General features: G+C 40.3%; 1 protein-coding gene across 1 annotated transcript; it reads right to left on the reverse strand.

The window, feature by feature from the left end:
• Positions 1-2032: 2032 nt before the first annotated feature.
• Positions 2033-4971, reverse strand: LOC132422044 (protocadherin beta-14). Its single transcript, XM_060006879.1, has one exon. It carries the CDS (start codon positions 4969-4971, stop codon positions 2572-2574), a length of 2400 nt encoding a protein of 799 aa, XP_059862862.1. The 3' UTR covers positions 2033-2571.
• Between the last annotated feature and the right edge of the window lie 9183 nt (positions 4972-14154).

Here is a 14154-nt window from a genome sequence, read left to right on the forward strand (position 1 = left end):
CTATTCTTTGCTTTCCCAAGATGAACATTATCATGCACTTCATTTTGTAAAGCTGTGTAAGAATTTTCTGGCTTATATGCCCCAAAGTAGAATTGCTGGATCATAAAGTATGTACATACTAAATTTCATTAAATACTATTGAAACTCCTTCAAAATGGGGTGTATATGCAATTTCCTATGGTTCCACTTGATGGAAATTTGTCATCTTTACTAATGCTATGGGTATAAACTGCTGTTTTATCATGTGTATCAGCAACTAATGAGGTTGAGTATCACTTCATGTTCTTCTCAGACTTTCTGTTTTCCCCTCTTTTGAATTTCCTTTCCCTTTTGTCCTTTTAAAAATATTCTATTGGCTCTTCCGACTTTCTGACTTTTGCTATATGTAAGATTTATCTGAATAATCTAAATATTAATCCTTCTCAGTGAAAATGCTGCAAGTAGCTTCTCCCTGTCTGTCATCTGCTAGCTTGTCTGGGCTATCCTCTAGTTTTGAGGTAGTAATATTTGTCAATTTTTATCCTTATTGTTGGCACTTTTAAAACCTTGTTTAAGAAATCAAAATCAATAATAAGGTCATAAAGACATTTTTACTTAGACTTGTTACATTTTTTCCAATTAAATATTTCAAATTCACCTCTTAGATCCACATGAAGTTTATTTTTATATCACATGAGATAAGGATTTTGTTTCTTTATATAGTGAGCCAGTTTTCCCAATAACATTGCTAAGTAATCAGTCTCTTCCCCCCCACCCCAAGTGATTTTGACACCTCTTCAATCATCACCAAATTTTCTTATATAAAATATCTGACCTTGAATTCCATTCTATCTGGTAGTGTACAAGTTTGTTTCTGTATCATTCAAATAGGATATTTTGTTATCTACTCTTACTCTTAGCATAAGAAGCATAAGCTTTGCTTCTAATGACTCTGAGAGATAAAGAGGGCCCAAACATTCTTTTTCAGGATTGTACTGCTTAAATGTCTATTTAATAAAATCCTCACAACTAGTAAATATCTGTTGCAACACAAAATAAGACCAGTAAAAACTGCATGAAGCAAAGAAAAAAATTCCTAAAAAACTGGAATTTGTTTTACCCATTTCACAATGTCAAGCAAAATTGCATTTTACTACATCATCTAGTCTATAATATTTAATTTTATGAGAGAAATCACAGAAATGTATATGCACAGTAGCTCTATATCCACACTACATTCTAGTTACCAAAGTGTCCACTGAACTGTACACTTATAGATTGGAGACATTATAATTTGGAACACCATGAGACATCTATAAACCATTAATATAGACCCATTCCTTCTTTATGAACATCTGAGAGAGGCCACAAAGTATTAAGGATGTTTTTATATTTACTTCTTAAAATCAATAGAAAAGTGAACCTAATTTATTTCTCTACCAGTTTGAATTTTCATTTTAATTTCTTAAGAAGTTTTTACCTGTACTCTTCTGATGGAGGAGTATTTACTCAAGATGATACCATGAACGTATGAGTTACGTAATGAACAACATAAAATAATACAAATTTAAACCAGCAAATGTGGTATATTGAAAGAAAACAAAATAGCAACATAAAATCCCGGAACATTATAAGACTCTTCCCAAAACAGCATCAATGACAACAGTAAAAAAAAGGAAAATTACTTAAGAAATCAATAATTTTCAGTGTGGTCACTTTTATCTTGTCATAAAGTGAATTCTTGAAAAACACTATATAACAAAAAACAAACAAGTAAGATACCCTACTACTGAATACTGGAGAGGTGGCACTTTTACCCTTTGTGATGAAAATTTTCAAAGGGAATAGTGCAGTAAAATCCAATATACTTTCCACCCAGCTTCAACAGCACTTTTTTTTTAACATATTTATTGAGGTATAATTGCTTTACAATGGTGTGTTAGTTTCTGCTTTATAACAAAGTGAATCAGTTATACATATACATATGTTCCCATATCTCTTCCCTCTTGCGTCTCCCTCCCTCCCACCCTCCCCATCCCACCCCTCCAGGCGGTCACAAAGCACCGAGCTGATCTCCCTGTGCTATGCGGCTGCTTCTCACTAGCTATCTACCTTATGTTTGGTAGTGTATATATGTCCATGCCTCTCTCCCGCTTTGTCACAGCTCACCCTTCCCCTCCCCATATCCTCAAGTCCGTTCTCTACAACAGCATTTTTAATTTTTGCTGTATCTATGCTTTGATGAAATGTCTAGAAGTAAATTACATACATTGTGGCATTTGGTCTTAATACTTGAGTTTGCACCTCCAAATAATAACATCGTCTTGCATAACTATGCCATTATCAGAACAAAAAATTAGCAATAACTCCATTAATATGACATTTTGACCAAATATATGAAAAAGCAGAACACAGATTATTTTTCCATGTCATTATAGCCACAAATAAAGATTTTTAAAGCAACTGTGAGGAGAACATGAGGAATGATAATGCATGCAACTACCGTCCAACGTAAAATCTATTACAGATTGACAAAATAGATCCACAGTTTGCCAAGAATGACAAAATATTAGAAGTTTAAAGTAAATTATTTTATTGAATGTTGAATCCAACGCTATTCCTAAAGTTCTCATTTTCTCCTATATGCCTACCGGTGTCTTGGACTGGAAGATTAGGGATAATCGGCTTCAGAAATTTAAACTCATTCGTCCCAGTACCTCCCTTGAGACACACCTCGTACTGGTAGCTCTGGGACAGGGTCCCCGTGCCGCTGACGTCCACCAGGTGGCCCGGAAAGGGGCCCTCGGGCACCGAGCAGCGACCTACCGAGGCCGCCCCGCCCCTCCTGCACAGCCGCACCGCGACGAACAGCAGCACCGAGAAGACGAAGAGCGACGACACCGACGCCAAGGCCACCACCAGGTAGACGGTGAGAGGGGCGGCCGGGGCCGCGTCCGCCGCTTCCGCTTCGGATGCCGGCAGGTAGGGCTGCGAGAAGCCGTCCACCAGCAGCACGTGCAGCGTGACGCTGGCCGAGAGCGGCGGCTCGCCGTTGTCCTTGACCAGCACCAGCAGCCTGTGCTTGGCCGCGTCGCGCTCGCTCAGCAGCCGGGCCGTGCGCACCTCGCCGTTGTGCGCCCACACGCCGAACAGCCCGGGCTCCGTGGCCTTGAGCAGCTGGTACGACAGCCAGGCGTTCTGGCCCGAGTCGCCGTCCACCGCCACCACCTTGGTCACCAGGTAGCCCGCCTCGGCTGCCCTGGGCACCAGCTCAGTGCAGGGCGCCGAGGCGTTCTGCAGCGGGTACAGCACGAAGGGCGCGTTGTCGTTGTCGTCCGCCACGAGCACGCGCACCAGCGCCTGGCTGCTGAGCGCGGGCGAGCCGCGGTCGGCGGCTCCCACGCGGAACTCGAACGCCCGCAGGGCCTCGTAGTCCAGGGACCTCAGGGCGAACATGTGGCCGTTGTCTGGGTTGATGGACACCAGGGAGGCCAGGGGCACGTGCGCGTCGAGGGGCGGCAGCAGCGAGTAGGTGACCTGGGCGTTGGCGCCCGCGTCTCTGTCTGTGGCGCGGACGCTGCCGATGTGCAGGGCGGGGCTGTTGTTCTCGCGGACGGACAGGGTGTAGGAGGTCTGGGTGAAGGCGGGGGCGTTGTCGTTGACGTCGGACACCAGCACGGTTATGTTGTGCTCGGTTTTCAGCCTGGGGGTTCCCATATCTGTGACGGTGATGGTGATGTTGTACTCGGCTCTTTCCTCTCTGTCCAGTGCTTTTTCTGCAACTAGAGTGAAAAAGTTCTTGAAGGTCCGTTTCAGAAAAAATGGGAGGTCATCTTGAATAGAGCAAACGACCCTCCCATTTTCCCCAGCGTCTTGGTCTCGGACACTAAAAAGAGCCACAAGGGTCTCTGAGGCGTTCTCTGGAATTATCTTTGTAATTGATGACATGGTCACTTCTGGTGGATTGTCATTTATATCTATTACTTTAACCAGAAGAGTGCATTCTTCCGAAAGACCCCCACCATCTGTTGCCTGAATATTTATAATGTGTGACTGTATTGCTTCAAAGTCCAAGTGTGATCGCAAATGAACTTCCCCAGATAGTGGATTGATTTCAAATGTTTTACGAATATCTTCTGATGCATGAAAAAATGTGTAAGATATTTTCCCATAGTTTCCTGCATCCAAATCCTTAGCAGAGATGGTGATAATCCAAGAGCCAACAGGTGTGTCCTCCAGGACCTGCACCTCGTAGAGCCTCTGAGGAAACTCTGGGGCATTGTCATTGATGTCCAAGACCTTGATGAGGACCAAAGTTGTCCCAGACCTGGGCGGGGATCCACCATCCAGTGCTATGAGTGTTAATCTGAGCTCAGGCTCCTCCTCATGGTCCAACGCTCTGTGCAGGACTAGTTCAGGGTATATCTTTCCATCACCACTGTCTTGAATTTTAATGTGGAAATGAGAATTCGGGCTAACTGTGTAGTTTTGGAGACTGTTGCTTCCTACATCCAAATCTTGGGCACTCTCCATTAGGAATGTGGTTCCAATAATGGTACTCTCTGATATTTTAATAACTATTTCCTTGTCAAGAAATGTAGGGGAGTGATCATTTATATCTTTGATATGCAGCTCAGCCCGAAAAAACTGTAAAGGGTTTTCCAGTACCATCTGAAAATGCAGAACACAGGGCTCCGTGGAGTCACACAGCTCTTCCCGGTCCAGTTTCTCATTTACGAGCAAATCCCCGGTCAGCAAATCGAGGTGCAAATGCTTTTCATTATCATCACACACTACCCGCGCCTCCCGCGAAGAGAGCTCCTCCACCCCAAGCCCCAGATCCCTTGCCAGATTGGCCACAAAAGAGCCAATTTCTGTTTCCTCTGCCACAGAATAGCGCACAGACTCAGGACCTGCCTGAGACAATCCCAGTAAAACAAAGATAAACAGAACTTGCCTTTTCCGCAGAACGAGTGCCCCTCTGATCTCCATGGTTTCTTCAAGAAACCTCTTTTGTAGAAAAATTTAAGTTCAGCTCTAATTTTGCAAACTGAGGCTCTGATTCTTTTTTTAGTTGGAAACTTCTAGAGAGTATATAAACCTCCAGCAGGTCTGTAGGTGAAGCTCCTTAATATCTCTCTTTTCAGTGGGTTGGATGTTCTCTGTTCCCGTGAATAATGGAGCCCACAGTGTTGTAGAAGCACTCTTTTCATCTTATCCTGCAGCGCCACCATGTGTCTCTATGAATTTTTTCAGTAGAATTTTTTTTTTCTCTTTGAACAAGTAATTCATAAATTCATCTGGAGTATTTTAGAGCAAATCCCAGACATCACGTATTTTTACCTCTAAATACTTCACTAAGTATCTGTAATAGATAAGGACTTTAAAAATATATACTATACCACTATCACGATCTACAAATTTAGTACTGGTAGCTTAATATAATTTATATTCAATCTGTGTTTGTTTTTACACATTTTCCTCCAAAATATGTTTTACTGTTGGTTTGTTTGAATCAGTATTTAAACAAGGTTCATGAAGTGCACTGAATTATCACTGTTTTGAATGCCCGACAAGAGGAACCATTAAAATGTCTTGAACTGAAGAAATGATATTTTATTCAGGCCATTTATTGAGTAATTGCAAATATATCCTCCCCTACACTCTTGTAAACACTTATAGATTTCAGTCGATTATAGTTAGTAATGTCATTGCTTTTTTCACTTGTATATTTTTAAAAATACATATGTGCGTCTTTATGGAGCTCACAGTCTAGAAAATTTGTCAGGCAAGTAATTAAAATATGCCAGAATGTATGCACAGGTAAATAGTAATATATAAATACGAAGAACGGACATCTTATACCTAGGAGACAGCATTGCATAGTGGTTATGAACATGGATTCTGGAACCAAAATGTCTACATTAGAATCCTAGTTCTCCTACTCACTATCTTAAGTCTTGGGCAAGTTATGTACCTCTGCTTCCTTAACTGTAAAATAGGGGTAATAATAGTGTTTACCTCGTAGGATTATTATCATAGGAATCTAATGAGTTAAGTTTTACAAAGTGGCTAGTAAGTGCTTGTTAAGTGCCTGTTAAAATAAATAAAATCTAATCCATATTTTTGGACATCACTGAAACCTTTCCTAAGGTATTGAACTACAAGTTGTGATCTGGAGGAGCCATTCAGAAGTTTTTTTTGTTTGTTTGTTTGTTTGTTTGTTTGCGGTACGCCGGCCTCTCCCTGTTGTGGCCTCTCCGGTTGTGGAGCACAGGCTCCGGACGCCCAGGCTCAGCGGCCATGGCTCACGGGCCCAGCCGCTCCGCGGCACGTGGGATCCTCCCGGACCGGGGCACGAACCCGTGTCCCCTGCATCGGCAGGCAGACTCTCAACCACTGTGCCACCAGGGAAGCCCAGGAGAAGTGTTTTGAACGGATATTTTAAGGAAACTGGGAAGTTAAATATGCCTCAAGCTTTAAACCATGGAAGGGGGAGAATGTTAAAATGAGGTTGGGGGAAAGAAGCAGAGTAAGGACATAAACAATTATATGAGTTATAGCATGCATTTTAAAATTTATCCTAAAGGCACTTATAATACAATGTAGGATCTTAAACAGTTGATTAACATAATTATACCTGCAGTTTTGAAAAATCAAAATTGGCTGAAGTATGATAATCAGTTTCAGAGGGAATAACTGGAATCAGAGAGACCAGTTAGGAGGTGATAGTAGCCTGGATGAAGGTAATACTAGTGTCGATAAGGAGAAGTGGGGTGATTAGAAAGATATTTAGAAGATAAAAATATTTAAGACCCAGTGATTGATGGCTTGCATGGAGAGAAAAAGTGGAAAGACTCAAGGATAATGAACACCTCTCTGGGTTGGGTACTGATGGTTAGTGCGTCATTCACTAAGACAGGGAATGCTGGCAGAAAAAAAACAACAACCAAGATTGAAATAGAAAAAGATAAAGTTAGTTTGGGACATGTTGATATTGAGGTAAGTGCCTGTGGAGTGTGTGTGTGTGTGTGTGTGTGTGTGTGTGTGTGTGTGTACATATATAACTGAAACACAGAAAACAAATCTGGGCTGGAGATATGGACTTTGAGATTCATCAGCATGTACAGGCATACCCCAGAGATATTTTGGGTTCCATTCCAGACCACTGCAATAAAGCGAGTATCTCAATAAAGTGAATCACAAATTTTTTGGTTTCCCAGTGCATATAAAAGTTATGTTTACACTATACTGTAATCTATTAAGTGTGCAATAGCATTATGTGTAAAAATAAAATGTACATACCTTAACTTAAAATACTTTATTGCTAAAAAATGTTAACTATCATCTGAGACTTCAGCAAGTCGTAATGTTTTTGCTGATGGAAGGTCTTGCCTTGATGTTGATGGCTGCTGACTGATCAGGATGATGGTTGCTGAAGGTTGGAGTAGCTGTGGCAATTTCTTAAAATAAGGCAACAATGAAGTTTGCTGCATCGATGGAGCCTTCCTTTCATGAACAGTGTCTCTGTAGCACGTAATGCTGTTTGATAGCATTTTACCCACAGTAGAACTTCTTTCAAAATTGGAGTCAATCCTCTCAAACTCTGCCGCTACTTTATCAACTAAGTTTATGTAATATTCTAAATCCTTTGTTGTCATTTCAGTAATCTTCACAGCATTTTCCCCAGGAGTAGATTTCATCTCAAGAAACCACTTTCTTTGCTCATCCATAAGAAGCAACTCCTCATCCATGAGAAAGTTTTACCATGAGATTGCAGCAGTTCAATCACATCTTCAGGCTCCACTTCTAATTCTAGTTCTCTTGCTATTTCCACCACAACTGAAGTTACTTCCTCCACTGAAGTCTTGAACCCCTCAAAGTCACGAGGGTTGAAATCAATTTCTTCCAAACTCTTTAATATTGATATTTTGATCTCTTCCCATGAATCATGAATTTCTAATGGCATCCAGAATGGTGAATCTGTTCCAAAAGGTTTTCAGTTTCCTTTGCCCAGATCCATTAGAGAAATCACTATCTTTGGCAGCCAAAGCCTTATGATATTTATTTCTTAAATAGTAAGACTTGAAAGTCAAAATGATTCCTTGATCCATGGGCTGCAGAACGGATGTTGTGTTAGCAGGCATGAAAACAACATTAATCTGGTTGTACATCTCCATCAGAGCTCTTGGGTGACCAGATGCATTGTCGATGAGCAGTAATATTTTGAAAGGAATCTTTTTCTGAGCACTAGATCTCAACAGTGGGCTTAAAATACTCAGTAAACTATGTTGTAAACAAGTGTGCTGTTACCCAGGCTTTGTTGTTCAGTTTAAAGAGCACAGGCGGAGTAGCTTTAGCATAATTCTTAAGGGCCCTAGGATTTTCGTAATGGTCAATAAGCATTGGCTTCAACTTAAAGTCACCAGCGGCATTAGCCCCTAACAAAAGAGTCAGGCTGTCCTTTGAAACTTTGAAGCAAGGCGCCTACTTCTACTCTCTAGCTATGAAAGCCCTATATGGCATCTTCTTCCATATTAAGACTATTTCATTGACATAGAAAATCTGTGATATAGTGTAGCCAACTTCATGAATTATCTTAACTAGATCTTCCTGATAACTTGCTGCAGCTTCTACATCAGAACCTGCTTCACCTTGCATTTTCTCATCCTAGAGACAGCTTCTTTCCTTAAACCTCATGAACCAGCCTCTGCTAGCTTCAAATTTTTCTTCTACTTCTTCCTCACTTCTCTCAGCCTTCATAGAATTGAAGAGAGTTGGGGCCTTGTTCTGTATTAAGCTTTGTCTTAAAGCAATGTTGTATCTGGTTTGATGTTCTATCCAGGTCACTAAAACTTTCTCCATATCAGTAATAGGCTGTTTCACTTTATCATTCATGTGTTCTCTGGAGTAGCACTCTTAATTTCCTTCAAGAACTTGTCCTTTGCATTCACACTTGGCTGTTTGGTGCAGGAGGCCTAGCTTTCAGCTTGTCTTGGCTTTCAGCATGCCTTTTCCACTAAGTTTAATCATTTCTGTCTTTTGATTTAAGGTGAGAAACATGTGACTCTTCCTTTCACTTGAACACTTAAGGCAAATTGTAGGATTATTAACTGGCCTATTTTCTTTAAAAAATTTTTTTTAATTAATTTATTTTATTTTTGGCTGAGTTGGGTCTTCATTGCTGCGCGAGGGCTTTCTCTAGTTGCGGCGAGCGGGGGCTACTCTTCGTTGAGGAACGCGGGCTTCTCAGGCTTCTCGTTGCGGTGGCTTCTCTTGTTGTGGAGCAGGGCTCTAGGCACGTGGGTTTCAGTAGTTGTGGCTCGCGGGCTCTATTGCGCAGGCTTAGTAGTTGTGGCACACAGGCTTAGTTGCTCTGTGGCATGTGGGATCCTCCCAGACCAGGGATCAAACCCGTGTCCCCTGCATTGGCAGGTGGATTCTTAACCACTGCGCCACCAGGGAAGTCCCTTAACTGGCCTATTTTCAATATTGTTGTGTCTCAGGGAATAGGGAGGCCCAAGGAGAGGGAAAAAGATGGGGAACATCTAGTTGGTAGAGCAGTCAGAACACACATTTATCTATTAAGTTCACTGTCTTATATGGGTATAGTTCATGGTGCCCCCCCAAACAATTACAATAGTAACATCAAAGATCACTGATCACAGATCACCATTATATTTGTTTTATTATAACAAATATAATAAAATGAAAAGTTTCAAATATTGTGAGAATTCCCAAAATGTGACACAGAGACGTAAAGTGAGCAAATGCTTTGGAAAAATGGTGTCGATAGATATGCTCATTGCAGGGCTTTGAATTTGTAAAAACTTTCAATTTGTAAAAACACACAATATCTGCAAAATGCAATAAAGTGCAATAAAATGAGGTATGCCTGTGTATGGTGTTTGAAACCATGAGATCTCTACGAGAACCAAGCAAAAGTGTGTCAAATAAGAATAGAAGAGGCTTAGCACAGAACTCTGAGAAACATCTTCATTTAAAGGAGAGGTAAGGAAGCATTTTTTTTTTTTTTTTTTTTTGCGGTACGTGGGCCTCTCACTGTTGTGGCCTCTCCCGTTGAGGAGCACAGGCTCCGGACGCGCAGGCTCAGCGGCCATGGCCCACGGGCCCAGGTGCTCCGTGGCATGTGGGATCTTCCTGGACCAGGGCACGAACCTGTGTCCCCTGCATCGGCAGGCGGACTCTCAACCACTGCGCCATGAGGGAAGCCCAGGAAGCATTTTTTTAAAAAAGACAAGGAAGATGCAGAGTTCAGAATCATCGAACTAAAAGCAAATAGCATTTCAAGGAGATGAGGAGGATCAACAGTAGCAAATCCTTCAGAAAACTCAAGAAAAATAAGTATTAAAATGGTCCATTGGATTTAAGAAGATGGTCATTGTGGAGGAGTCTGATAGATGTCTGCCAAAATCTGTTCTCCTTTTCTATATAGTAATAGAACTGTACCCAGGCACATGGTGACTCAGCCTTCCTTGTAGTTAGGTGTGGCTAATTAAGTTCTCACAGATTGTGAACAGAATTTTTATTTGCTACCTCTGGGTCTGGAATGGAAGACATCTGATTGTGTCTCTTCCCTCCTAGCCAGCTAGAACCCAGATGTGGCAGTGACCCAGCTACAAGTCATGTAGATTATACACTGAAACAGGGAATGTAAGAGGAATTACTTGGAACAAATTTTGGTTCCAGAAGTACCATGAGGAGCAAAGCTGCCCTATCTACCCAATCCTTTACATTGTGGCTGGTACAAGAAAGAGATACATACTTTTACAAGCCACTGTGTAGTTGTGCTGCTCTATTTCAGTAGTGTAACCTTACCTAACTTATACACAAATCTTTGATGAGCTTTACAATAGCAGTTTTCAGTAGAGTGGTTGTGATAAAAATTAGATTTCACTGGGATGAAAAGTGAGAGGGATAAGGAAATAAAAATGTCAATCCTTTTGAGAAATTTAGCTGCAAAAGAAAGAAGTAGATTGGTATCTGGAGGAGAATTTAGACTCAGGAGGGTTTTTTAAGCCTAAAGAAATGTTTTTAAATGCTAATTTGCAGTATTGAGTAAAGAGGCAGAAAATTAAGATACACAAGAAAGGATGTAATCAATGTGAAGCCCCTAGAAAGTGGTCAAAATAGGATCCAGGGATCCTATATATGAAGGGATTGGACTTAGGTGGAAGGGACCTCAGCAGAGGAAATTTTCCAAGTACATATGCTATCAAGAGTATAGGTTTGGGGACAGGAAATTGAGATAATTCCGATTTGATGGATTCTGTTTTCTCTTTAAGGTATTAAGCAAGTTCGTCTGCTAAAAGGGGTGTGTAAGTAGTAGGGTGAGTAGTTTAAAGTAAGATAAGTAGGTTTGAAGTAGTTGTTATGGAGAATAAAAGAGAAAGCTGATTAGGAAAATACAAAAAGATTTCTTGATCTTGAAAGCCCAATTAAGTTTGGGTGTGACAAACTTAGTGGCAATAGTATTGATAATTTTCTAAGTTTGTCTTATAGAGTGCAGCATCCCGGATGTAAGAGAAAAGAGATAACTATATTCATCTCATGTGGAGTTTCATCAGGTGGTGAAGGAAATCCTAGAGTGAAAGCAAGTTGAACAAGAGAATTGAGAATATGAGCATGAAGTGATTGGGAGTGCTAAACAGGGAGTCAGCTGGATGGGAAGGAAATTAAAACAGGAGGGGGTTGATAGGTGGTAGTAGCATCATGGAATGGAGGTCATGACAAGGTCAAAGACAAGATGTGATAGGAGTAGCAAGATGAGAGGGCTAAAGGCATAGAAGGTTGTGTTCTCAGAGGGAGAGATCTGAAACCATATTTCATAGAAAGAACAGTTCTGGGTAGTGAAAAAGTACAGCATGTAGCCAAGGCACTAATGACAACTGGAACAGAGGACTGAGAGGCCATGTTAGATTAATCAGTGGATGCAGGAATGCAGTAGTAGGATAGGGACTTGAAGTAGAAAGGAAATGAGGAAAACAATGTGTTTGTAAGTGAAAATGTCCTTATGTCCTTTCTTTCCCATACTCTTGGCAAATTCCAACCTAAAGTGTTATTTTGTTCTTATTGGTAAGGGTTTTCAAGAAAATCATTTCTGGGAGGCTGAGCAGTCTCTTGCATCTCCATTTTGTAAGTGACCTCTTCCCATTGGACAACTTATAGTCCTTTAATATAAAATTGGCTGATACAGTTGGATTCCTATGCACTGGTTTATATTTAACTATAAATAAGGTATCTGAAGCATAAGAGCAAAACCTATTTTTAGCAATACATTGTAAGATAACTGGTTGGTTTACTTATATCTGGGCATCTGAGCTCCTGAAGGCCTGGCCTCTCTCCATTAGAGTCAGGAAACACATAGTTCTTTCCAGAAATAGGCAAGTCCTCCTGTTCAGATAGCTGGAAAAACTCTAAGCAAGAGGACAAGTACCTCGTCCTTTTCTCTGCTGTTGTGCCTGTTAGATTTTCTGCCTGAGCTGTTTAAACTGCTCTTTCCCCCTCCCCCATTATAGATGAGAGAGACCAAGCTTACTGGGGAAACAAGCTGCTAGAACACTCCCACCTTGGTTGTTGACAGCTATAACTGTATATCTCTTTAAGCTAGTAGTCCTCCATCTTTTCCCCACTAAGAACAGTAAACACAGGAGGTAACCTTAATACTTAATTTTGATTAATTAATATGAGTTTTTGTTCTCTATGTAAGGAAGCTTTCATTTAGGGAAGAAGAACTTACTCCAAGTTCCACTTCTGAAAATAGAAAATTAGAATTTAGTTAGCCTGCATGGAGAGACTTTTGTTCCCTCCATTTTTCTTGAATTCAAAGAGTAATTAATCAGTCCACACAGTTCAAAAGAACTGGTGGTGAAATTTTAGCATTCAAGGGCTGTAAACATTAGATTATTTTGGATATGTTAGAGCAAGAGGTTTGACTTCCAGGCATTATTAACTGACTAATACCCAGCCCCTCTATAATGATAAGATTAGAATATCTTCAAGAGGCAGTGCGTGGCATTGACTCCAGTCTGTGGTCCCACCTCAGGCATAAAAGCAATCATTTTACTCACCCTCATGCACCTCCTCTTTCTCATGCCTACTCTTTCTCTCACACACACACTTCCTTTCCTTCTATACCCTTACTCATTTTGCTCATCTACATTTTCCTTCCACAACACACAAACTTTAGACTTTTTGATGAAATTCATTGGAAAGATCCTCCCCCAACAATGAAGGCTTTCTCTTCTGTAATATAGTCAGGTTACTAAAGGCAAGAGTGGTTGGTTGGTGCTTGTACAGCATGAAACAAAACTTCCTCCTACAATGACTTGAAAAAAGTTCGAAAATTAGAATGTTAAAGGACTATCTTTTCATACTTTTCAGTACTCTACAAATATCTGAGAAAAGTGGTTTTGAAACTTTGGATTGCTACCCATTAGTAGGTCATGAAATCAATTTAGTGGATCATGACCACATTTGAAAATTAAACAGAATGGAATAATACAGGCAATTTCAGATTGTATCACAAAAAAGCTAAGCACTGTTCACAAAACATTTCTTTCATATAAAATATGTATGTTATATAATATATACAATATAATTTTTCAGTTGCCTGTGATTTTTTAAAGTTTGAAAATTAGTGCCCAGTGTATATATATTAAATTCTGGGATAACACAGGAGGCAAAAAATTATACACATTAGCAAACAAGTCCACTCTACAATAAACAAATGATTACTTGGGAGCCTGTATTCAACTAGGTTGCATCATACCTTTGTAACATTAATGAGACATCTGGAAAATTATAACTTCATATTCCAGTATTCTGTGGGCGGCCACAATATTAATGTGTCTTCAGAATAACCCTCCAGGATGAGTAAAGAAGAGACACTAAGAAAATTGCCTTCTGCCCCATTCTAACAAGGTGTTTATGATTGTATCATAGGACATGATTTTTCAGGTATATTTTCAGCAGTAATAAACATTTTAAAATGTTAAGTAAAACAGTGGTGAATTTAAAGAAAGAATGACATTTCTGAATAGCAACCATTATTCAACCACAAGAAAAACCGCAAGAAAGAAAGAAAATGAAGAAATACTTGAACCCTTGTAATACTTTGAAAGTGGTCTGCTTTATTTTATCATAAGCATAATT

The sequence above is a fragment of the Delphinus delphis genome, chromosome 3 (assembly GCF_949987515.2).
Source record: "Delphinus delphis chromosome 3, mDelDel1.2, whole genome shotgun sequence".
NCBI lineage: Eukaryota > Metazoa > Chordata > Mammalia > Artiodactyla > Delphinidae > Delphinus > Delphinus delphis.

What these genes read in the sequence shown, in the direction of transcription:
- LOC132422044 (XM_060006879.1), bottom strand. Translation starts at nt 4,971, where the DNA reads ATGGAGATCAGAGGGGCACTCGTTCTGCGGAAAAGGCAAGTTCTGTTT.